We start from the raw sequence: 11348 nt of genomic DNA on the forward strand, positions 1-11348 counted from the left end.
AAGGGAAACGCTAATGCCTCTCTGTCTCTCTCTCTCTGCAAATGGCAGAGGAGGCTGGGAGCTGCAGGAGAAGGCTCAAAGAGCCACATACGGCTCCGGAGCCGCGGGTTGCCAACCCGTGTTCTAGTGAACAACTGGCCTCCTGAATGAAGCCATGTTTATAAGACTGAATTTCAATGATAACCTCATGATCACTTGTCTATATTGTTATACGAAAGACACAGATTATGTACATGAGCAATTCCAAATAATTAAGATTGAAAGGCAATCTGAAGAATCAACCAACCTCTTTCATGAATACCTAGGAAATAAAATGCAAAATCCAACCAATTGTTTAAAGTTGATGTGAACAAGTACCTTTACAGCATCAAAGTACTGACTGAGCTGAGATCTTTTCTGTTCATATTCCACTTCTAGCTTGCGTAACTCCTTATAAATGTCTGGATTCTCTTTCTCATATAGTCGCAGGATACGCTCAAAGGTTTCACGTAGTTTCTTACGCTTGTCCTTAAGCACCTTTTCATTTAATTGAGGCTGTTGTACTGGATTAAATTCTATAAACATGGAAAAAATTGCAAGAAAAAAATTGTGCAGACTCTCAGCTTCACCTTCCCACTACCTGATATTTATAGTAACCAAGAACAATAATAAAGGGCACAGAAAATAAACAAAGACAATAGCAACTATTATTTCTGGTAATCATAAAAAAAAAAAAGGTAAAGATTTCTCCTGTCTGGTCGTATCCAACTGTAGGGGGCGGTGCTCATTTCCATTTCTTAACTGAGGGAGTCAGCGTTGTCTGAAAACATTTCTGTGGTCATGTGGCCAGTATGACTATTGTTAATTCTGAGTTTACTTTCTTACGGTAATGGATAATGCTTGTTAAACTAGTTTTTCGATCACATTACTTTTTCTATTCAAGTTGAAAAAAATTCAAACCTACCCATTTCATCAAGTTTTTCCATGTCTCGAATGATTTGTTTGGGATCCTTCATCTTTAGCACTGCTGCTCTCACCATCATGCGCTGCTTTTTGTTCTGAACAGAAAATAAAAGCCAGAATTAAGGACATGGACTTCACAAGCAATATATTTAATTTACTTAATAAAATGAAAGTGCAATTTTGAGTCTTATGTGTCTGGCAAACTCAGAGGGTTTTATTTATTCATGTTTTACAGGCAATGTGACACCTACCAACATATCCAATTATATATTCATTCTCCCTCTCTTTTAACAGTTACACTGGATATAGAAAGTTTATGAATCCCTATTAAGATGCCAGGTTTTTGAGATGTAAAAAAACAGACCAAGATAAATCACTTCAGATTTTTTTCCACCTTTAATATAACAAATATGTTGTACTATTCAATTGAAAAACAAACTGAAATCTTTTAGGGTGAAAAACAATAAAAATCATACAATAATGTGATTACCTAAGTGTACATAGTGTTGTGAGTCCGTGCCAGCCAGTGGACCCGGCAGCTGAGTCCGGGGAATCAGAGGAGGAGGAAGAGGGGTTTGGAGAGCCATCAGAGTCGGAGGGAGGCTCTGATGAGTTACAAGACTCACAATCTGATGAAGAGCCTGGCCCCTCCAATCGTGCTCAGGATGAGACACAGCTGTGTGGGGAAGATGAGTCAGACTCTGAGGACTCACAGCTGGAAGTCATTTGAGAGGAAGGCAGTTAACTAGAGCAGGTCAGAGGGAGACAATACGGCAACTCTAAGGGAGGAGGAGAAGGCATTGAGAAGCCACACCTTGGGGCTGCTTAATAAAAAGGGAAGGTGTGGGCGGTGCTGGTTGCTGAAGGCAACCATTGCAAAGCACTTCATGGGATCATGTTCTGTTGGTATTGCCGGTGACTAATTCCTTGTTTTGCATTGTGTTTCATGTGGACAATTTCCTCCATTTGGATTGCGTTTTGTTGCTTTTGTTTTTGGACCATTTGGCAGGTTTGTTACCAATATTAAAAGGGGTTTTGTTTTCTTCTGAGTCTCCAGCCTATTTCGCAAAAGGAGTTTAGTCCTTGTGCATTTAACAAGGACGGCTGTAGGCTGGGACAGAACACATACCCTTAAACTATTTTGTGAAAGCACCTTTCTATTTTAGGACAGCTTCAGTCTTTTGGAGTAGGAGCCTAACAGCAAGGTACATCTCATCTTGGGAATCTTTGACCACTCTTCCTTGCAAAGGCACTGCAAATCTGTCAGACTGCTAGAGCATCTCCTATACACAGCCCTCTTCAGGTCACCCCACAATTCCAATTGGATTCAGGTCCACACTCTGGCTGGGCCATTCAACTTAGATCTTCTTCTGGTGAAGCCATTCTTTTGTTGATTTGGATGTATGCATGGGATGTTGTTGGGTTGAAAGGTAAAATTCCTCTTCAGCATTTTAGCAGAGACCTGAAGGTTTCCCCACAGCGAGATAGGCAATTTAACAAATAAAATATTTTGAACTGTTCATAATTCCCTCCATCTTGTCTAAAGCCCCAGTTCCAGCTGAAGAAAAGCAGCCCCAAAGCATAAAGCTGCCACCATCATGGTGTACATTTGGTGATGTGCAATGTCATTTTTGTACCAAACATACTTTTTGGAATTATGGCCAAAAAGTTCAGTCTTGTTCTCATCAGACCACGTAACACATTTTCCTAGACTTGATGTAGGTTTTTGCAAAATTCAATCGGGCTTGGAGGGGTTTTTTTTTTTGTAAGAAAAGGCTTCCATCTTGTCATTGTGTCACGCTACCCCATAGCTCAGACATACAAAAACTACAGAAAATTGTTGTCACATATAGTAGACAACCAATACTTGCAAGAAATTCCTGCAGCTCTTTTAATGTTGCTGTAGGCCTTTTGGGAGCTTCTCAGATGACTTCTTATTGTTTTTTCATCAATTTTGAAGCCATATTTTCTCCACTTGTCTGTCTTCACTCTGTTCCATGGTATATACAATACCTTGGAAAAAAATTTGTACCCTTCTCTTGACTGATACCTTCCAACAATGAGATCCTTTTGATGCTTTGTAACCTCTTTGCAGATCATACCTTTTGCTGTAAAAGTCAACTGCATAAATGTCAGACAAATCTAGTAGAATAACTGATCTTTATATAGGCTTGATCAAAATCACTTTAATAGATGGCAGATGTATACTGACTATTTACCATCAGGCTGAATGTGATTAGTTAATTCTAAACACAGCCACATCCCTATTTAGAAGATGGTGTGCACATTTATGCAACTACATTATTGTATATTTTTATTGTTGCTTTTCCCCCTAAAAGTTTTCAATCTGTTTTTCAATTGAATTATATAATTTATGTTAAAGGTGGAAAAAATTCTGAAATGATTTATCTTGGTTTGATTTTCTTAAATCAAATGTAGACTTTTTATATCCACTGCATATACATAATCCTTTCATATACTATCTTCTTTCTTCATGTTTTATGAGGCAGTTTTTGTATCCTTTTCAAACTTACTGTAAGGTTTATGAAACATAGCTTTATTAATAGCAACATAATCCTAACCCAGTGCCCTATGTCAAGATAGATTAGGAAAAAGTTCATTAGCTAATATAATATGTACATTCTATATTAATACACCTGCTTAATGTCAGATACAAAGCTAACAGAGAAACATATAGCATTTCCAGCCTCTGTTTATAATTTGGCAAAGATCTATTACCTTCTTCAGTTCCCTCTTCCGGGCCTCCTTTCCTACAAAAAGACATTTAAATTATCACAAATATATATTTAGTAAAAAATACAGTGCAAATATGGAGATAATATATTAATAAGTGTATTTCGTATATGAAGATAAAAACAGGGTGAAATAGCTATTTTTGGAATAGTTTTAGAATTATATAATTGGATTTCAAATTTGGAAATTAAGAATGTATAAAATTATGAATTAGATTGGAATCAGAAATCTGTTAACTTGTATTTTTAAACAATTTGAAATTTAGTCTTCTATGATTTTAGTAGTTATTACTTATTAACAGCAATAAATTTGACTCCACATCCTAAATGTAAAAACCCATTTTGAAGAACTGTTGGGGATTTAGTCATAGTATATATTATTAACTTGACAAAGAAAATGAAAATTTGGGAAAATAGATAGCATACGGAATTGGACTTAGACCCATTTCAAGTTGCCACTCGACCACAAAGCTAACTCTGGGGCAGCTACTCTCCATCCAACCTACTCCATTTTCTTGTAGGGCTTATAATACAGGAGATCTCCATGGATGCCACATTGCGTTTCATAGAAAAGGTGGGGTACTATAATAAATAAATAACACACTTAAAAATAACTGATTTTATTTTGAGCAGAAAAGGATCGTGTGCAGCTTTATATCATGAACAATTTAATTCAATACGAAAGTTATTTAATTGTGTAACAACTGTTTTTCAAAGTAATTCAAAACATATATCTATTCTTTTCTAGCATAAAAAGGTAATTTGTTTCCAATATTGCCATTTCACATTGAATTATGTAGTCTGCAAATGCCTTCATTTGCTCAGAGTAGAATTATATAGAATATCACAGTGCGCAATGTGTTACAATATTGCTTTGGAAATGGAAAAGACACCTTATTCTTTAATTTTTCAAAATATGCCTGAGGATAAGGAAGATGATTTAAAAAAAAACAGATTATAAAGCTGTTAAGGAAAATGTCAGAAATTGGGAGACAAAAAATGAAAAGAGAAATTGAGGGAGAAGTGGGAGTTGTTTAATGCAGAGGTCCCCAACCTTCTGGGCAAAAGGGACCGGGACCGGGGAGAGAGGTTTTTCTGCAGACCAGAGGGGGTGTGGTCTTGTGTGCTGCCTGCATCTCATGGATGGGGCGTTGCTTGTTTCTGCGGACCAGTTGCTGGCACGCCACAGCCCGGTACAGGTCCACGGACCGAGGGTTGGGGATCCCTGGTTTAATGAATAGAACTGGGCGGAATTCCCCCTCAAAAATACCCTACTTAAAATTGTTTTTCCCATTCCAAGCAGTATTTACAAAAACAAAGAAAGAATTTATTGGCCATTTAATTAATTTGGCCTGGAAAGCTAATTGGCAAAGAAAGAAAGCTAGAGTTAGACTCAAAAAACAGAAGATCTGACATACCAGATGGGGTATTATATGAGCCAATATTTGCTTGAATATGGACAAAAGAATAGATAATACATAGATATAAATAGATCTTTCTAATAAGAAAGATAAGATTTATAAGAATAGCACTCTTTTGATATGGGAATTATAAAAACACTGGGATGGCTTGTATAAATGAAACCTTCAGCTACACAAAGGTAACTAACTTTGAGAAAATCATAACTGACAAAGATATTTTGAATACTGATGGGAAACTAAAGAGCTCGAAAAACAGGACATTGATTTAATAAGGAGACTTTAATTGGAAATACAATTTAAATATAAAGTGGTTAGAAAAAAGGTTATAAATTGATATTATTGTTATCTGTATAACACTAGATAAATATGAAGAGGATGTGTATATCTAATTTTGTATATATTAATAGTAGTAAGAATTGTATTTGTTTAATGTTGAGAAAATGAAAACAGGGGAAGAAGAGGGGATCAAAAAAAACCACCACTGGATTGTGTAGCATTGAATAGATTTATACTGAAGTTAAGGTGCAACATTGAGTAACAAATGTGCCCAGCCATCACATTTGTTTACTAAGCATTTCTGATTTGTAATAATAGAGAATCAATAAAACACTTATTAAAAGAAATACTGCTTTGGAATTGTCATTTTTGATATTGTCCAGTATTGTAAGATTGAATTATGCTAACTGCAGTATCTACTGGAAAATCTAATGCCATAATTGATTCTACCCTCCCTTAAAGAATTAATGGTGTTGTCTTCCTGGACATTAATTTCACATAAACACACATATTCATCAGATAATTCCCTTTTAATATAAGCTTTGCAAAAGTACAGAAAAGGAGGAATAGTCATTGAAAGAAATGAAAGACATAAAATTAAATAAACCACAGTTAAAAATACTATATACCACCACCATTCAACATGTCCCTCTAAACCAGGCATGTCAAACTCGCGGCGTCACATGACGTCAGGCAACGTATCGGGCCAGTTTTGCCATTGCTGGCAATGGGGTGGGCGCGGCTTCCACGTGACGCGTCCAGCCCGCGGGCCGGCAGTTTAACACCCCAGCTCTAAACTTTCCTATCCTTCTGAATATCATTTCATATATGTTGCCTTCTATCTGATTTTTGATTACACAGATACTTTTTTTAAACTACTCACCTTTCCCTTTTTCAGCACTTGGTCAACTCAATCTAACAACTTTCTTGGTCTTCCCCTTTCTCTTAACCTATTAACTCTTCTTACATTGTTTTTTCCCCAACTTGATCTTCATTCATTCTCTCTATATGAACAAACCACCTCAATATACAAATAGTCTTTTACTTACAACCACAATTGAGCCTAAAATTTCTCTTGAGAAGACAGTTAAGTGAGTTTTGTCCCACCTTTCTTGCTACAGTTAAGTGAATCACTGCAATTGTTAAGTTAGCAACACAGTTGTTAAGTGAATCTGGCTTCCCCATTGACTTTGCTTGCCAGAAGGCTGCAAAAAGCGATCACCTTACTCCGGGACACTACAACCGTCATAAATATGAACCAGTTGCCAAGCATCCAAATTCCGATCACATAACATGGGTATGCTGAAACGGTCATAAATGTGAAAAGCAGTCATAAGTCACTTTTTTTCAGTTCCGCTGTAACTTTGAATGGTCACTAAACAAATGGTAGTAAATTATTTACATTTTATACTCATTTACTTTTATATTTGGTATGTTCATTCAGAATTGATACCACCTTAACGGCACTTAAACAATCCATCATACATCCATTCATCATCCATTTGAAGGACAGCATTCCATTTATGGACTGTTGTAAAAAATGTAACTCTCTGGATTTGCGGGATATCCTTTCATATGGGTATTTTATGGTTGGGTTAAAATTTTTCCATCCATTTTCCCACCAGAAGTAAATATTTTACCAACTATTTCTGATTATTGATTCATTTTTTCTTATGTTCCCAGAACAACCAAAAAACCTCAATTCAGACTTTGATATATATTTAATTTTTCATTCATAACTACATCTACGTTTCCATTTTCTGTACAGATGCATCAATCCTATTCCAAAGATTGAATTACTTTTTTTCAGATCTAGTTATTCATCTTTGTCTTAGACTCAAATGCACACAATATAATTTATTTTAATTCATTAATCACTTTCATTTCATTAATTCATATTATTGCTCCTCTTGTATTCCAAGTCACAATCTTCATATGCCCCACCTGTCACTAGCAGGGCCTTATAGGTATTAATCCCCACTGCCCATCCTGGCTTTGGTTAAATTTCTAAGTATGACAGAGAAGCTGTAGATTAAGTTACCAGCCTTAATAGCATTCATGCCACATGAAACATTCCCTAATAGTAAGGACAGTCTGGTCAGTTTGGGCACATTTTGACCAATAAACACAAGCACAACCAAACCCCAACTTTACTCCAAGCAAGTTAATGCTATTCTATGCAAGCTGGTATCTCCAATCTAGAGGTCACCTTGCAAAGCAATGTACTTTTGTCTACATCCCATAAATTTAGAAGATATATGCAATGTATTCATACATATTTTTATTTTCCTAAATAAGTGATATTGTTTACTGGTGAACTTAAGAATATGGCTGCACATGAAGCCTGAATCATGTTAAATACATAGAACATATTTCAAACCAACAATGACATATCCTCTACATGCCATATCCAAACTTGAAAAAGATTTCAAGATACTTACGAGCTTGGTCTGTGGGGTTCATGAACTTCCCACTCTTAGTGGAAGATGTAGATCTCCTTCCCATTTTGGCTATTTATTTCTTTTACTGTTCCACTTGATGAAACTAGACAAGATAAGAGGAAAAACGTAATTTCAGCAATATCCTAACAGAAAATAATAAGCCATCTTCATCAGTTTCCCATGGCCTTCCTCGAATTTCTTGTGACCACTGCTTCTGCCAAGGAGTCTCTTAAAACGCATCCTTGATCAACAAAAGAGGAAAGGCAAGTAGAAGAATTATGACCATTCACCCACATTTGCTGAATCCAAATTAATATTCTTTTTGTTCTGTATTATTTGGCTCTGACAACGGGTGGCTCATGATTTGAATAAGATTAAAATAAAGATCCAATACAGCACAACCACAATCTCCAGTCTATTTAACAGCCGCTTATTAGTATTTAATCAAGTCTAGCGTGAAATATTTGTAAATCTAGAGAGAAGGACGAAAGGTGCAACATAAACAATGCTAGAGGGGCAAATGCTAACTTCTAAAGAGTGTAAGGGTTTAGGACAGAGAAGATCCCGAAGAGAGAAATCGCCCTTTCTACCTTATTTTCCTTACCTGCCGCCAAGGCCGAGAGCGCTAAACCAAGAGAGCGACCGAAGCAAAACTACGGGCTACCTCTTCCACAGAGCCCATTCATATGGAGTCTTCCAACCAGCTAGCCGAGGCCGGTGTCCTGCCTCCTGCGAAAAAAATCGAATCCGCTTCCAGAGTTTCCTATTCAGGCGCCATCTTAAAAACCCACGCGATTTCACGGCAGTACCAACAAAACCGAGGGCAGCCTAGAGAGTCTCGCACGGAGCCGACTTCCGGCCAAATGAGTGACGTTTGATTGTATAGACTTTATAAACTTGCCTCCAGTGCATAACTTCCGGGTTAATTTGAAACCATCTTTTCCTCGTAAATGTAAAGTCTTCAGTGCATAACAGTTAAAGCCTAACAGGGAAAAAGATAGTTACGGGGATAGGCGTTACTGTTTTTAAGACATGATCTTATTTTGTTTTAAGCACGGATGTCAAACTCGCCGCGTCACGTGACGTGTCGCGACTTTTTTTTTGCATTGCCGGAGCTGGGGTGTGCGCGGCCTCCGTATGATACAAGCGGCCTGCCGTTTGACACCTCTGTCACCTCTGTATTAATTTTTAAATTTATTGAAATACGCATCTATGTACAGTTCGAAAAGTGACAATATCTGAGATTAACACCACTGCAAAATAAAGAGGGCTCAATTAAAGAAATTGTGACTCAAAATCCAAGCCAAACTCAACAAATACGGCTTTTAAAAGCCACCTGCAGCCATAACGTAGTACCCGTAATACAGACACTAATTTATGCTAGATTTGCAATTTGGTGAATGCTTTCTGCATTTCAGTTGCATCCATAACAGCATGAACAGTCTATGTAGGGCTTTCTACAAAAATTTAGTCCATATGTAGCAGCCCTAGTTTAATATATAGTATAGTTCATATAGGGTGGTGGTTTTTTTTGGTTCATCAGAGAAAAAAAATCTAGCTCTGTAGTCAAGTAATGCATTTATTGTATTAGGATCCACAAAAATGGCAAGAAAGAAGACATAAACGTTCAACTTCTGCAAAAGTTTTCATTATGGAAGAGAAATTTTAAAAATGCTTCTATTTCTAGGAGAGAATGATCGGTGCTACAGTTAAAAGCATTAGCCACTGAAAAGAGAAAACACTAGTTTCTGGAAGAATATGTCTACTGGGATTCCTTGCAGCTTAAAGCACTATTTACCACACCTTGCCCCAGCATAAAACTTATACCAACCTATACTTTCTACCTCCAATACCAATTTCTATCCTGCCACAGGCATGATGCTAGCCAAATGGTGCTACCCTTATTTACAATATAAGTGGTATTTTAAAGATAGGGATAGATGGATTTATAAGATTTATCTCCCTCCCCTCGTAGCAAATATCAACCAGTGGGAAAATATCTCCTGCTCACTCCCCTTAGTACTATATTGCCGGGGACCAGAGCTGGGGTAGGAGATTAGCTTTGACAATTGGTTAGATCCTTGCATTTATCTCAGTTAAAACCCAATGAGTTGATGTGCAAGTGTTTTGCATAAGCTCATTAAAGAGAGGCTGACTATCAGCATAATCTATTGATAGACTCCCTTTGGATTCAAATTTAATGTTTAAATCCATATCCCAAAGAAATCCAAAGACTGACAACATTGGTAGGGAGCATGAACCTGCAAAGAAAGAGTTAGCTTTGTTTCTTATAATTCACTAGGTAATCTGATGCCCACTGGACCTTGCATTCTGCTGGTCAGCTGATGATCATGAATGATATGCAACTAAAAACAGTCAGAGGCCTGGCAGAAGACATTTCTGTTACCCAAAGCAAAAATTGCTGTACCTGCATCAGCTTAAGGTGGCAAATAAGTTGATCTCACTCTATGGAAATCATTGACTGTATCATTAACATACAATTTAGTGAAGCAGATCAGATTGGCTTTACAACAAAACCAGTATTTGAATAAGAGCGAAATCACTCCTATAACCCCAGGACAGGTAAAGACAATTTAAGGGTACTTCAGGCATGGACTGGGGGTTAAATGAAGACAATGTCACATAGCAAAAACAAAAGAAGATTGCTGGAACATGTTTTGATTGCAATTAGACAAAGCGAGGAAAGATTGCTAGAAAAGTACCACCTGCAATCTCTCCTTGTGGCTTCTCCTATCCTGCAAAAAGCTCAGGTCAGCAATTTCCTGAGTTTCAACAGTCCTACCTACAGAGTTTGCATAGTTACCAAACTTAATTCAGAAAGCATCTTTCCTTCTGTTCCCCATCTCTGAGAGACGCTTTGCCTCAAATAAAGCTCCCAAATTTCCAGCCCCAAGAAACAATGTCCTGGCCCGTTAGCATCTTTTCTTTGCTTTTATACAAATAACAAATAGATTCGGTATATTCTTGAACCATTATCATTATCCTAAAATGTTTTATTGCCTCTTTAAAAGATCAGTTTGATTTTAAATACAAAAGAATCAGGAGGTATCTTCTCTAACAGAAATTACCGGTCTACTCTTGGATTATTTCAATAATTCCAACATGATCCTCGAGTCCCACGCGGAGTATTTTATTAAATCAGAACAGCTAAGGCGCTTTTCTTATCTCTATGGCAACGACGCAGCTCGACTGCGCTCCCTAGCGTCCATTATCTTTTTTTTCAGTTCTCAGTTCAGCGGCTCAAAGCAAATAGGCTCCGCATGCGAGCGCGAGAGGGCGCAGTTGGGACAGGGATGCGATTAGATCCCAAAGGGACTGTAGAAGGCGCTCGCTGATTATTTTTGCGTTGGTTTTTATTATCCTTTTAAAATATATATGTAGTACGTTACTGCTGTTCTGTTCACAGCATTTTGCGATAACATTTTTTTTATTAAGAAGAAAAACAAGCATTGCTTTCAGCCTGACATATATACGAAATTGCAAACATTCTGCAA

The 11348-nt window shown here is 37.2% G+C and overlaps 1 protein-coding gene across 1 annotated transcript in view; it reads right to left on the reverse strand.

The window, feature by feature from the left end:
* The window catches only part of WBP11 (WW domain binding protein 11), a 22202-nt gene extending 13562 nt beyond the window's left edge, over positions 1-8640 (reverse strand). Inside the window, exons 1-5 of the mRNA XM_015814431.1 lie at positions 8438-8640; positions 7834-7936; positions 3682-3713; positions 944-1037; positions 358-554 (exon numbers count right to left, since the gene is read on the reverse strand). Coding sequence (XP_015669917.1) covers positions 358-554; positions 944-1037; positions 3682-3713; positions 7834-7897 — 387 coding nt within the window. The 5' untranslated portion in view covers positions 7898-7936; positions 8438-8640. The remainder of the gene's footprint in view (positions 1-357; positions 555-943; positions 1038-3681; positions 3714-7833; positions 7937-8437) is intronic.
* Between the last annotated feature and the right edge of the window lie 2708 nt (positions 8641-11348).

This window comes from Protobothrops mucrosquamatus, unplaced genomic scaffold (assembly GCF_001527695.2).
Source record: "Protobothrops mucrosquamatus isolate PMUCROS unplaced genomic scaffold, P.Mucros_1.0 scaffold251, whole genome shotgun sequence".
Taxonomy (NCBI): Eukaryota; Metazoa; Chordata; class Lepidosauria; order Squamata; family Viperidae; genus Protobothrops; species Protobothrops mucrosquamatus.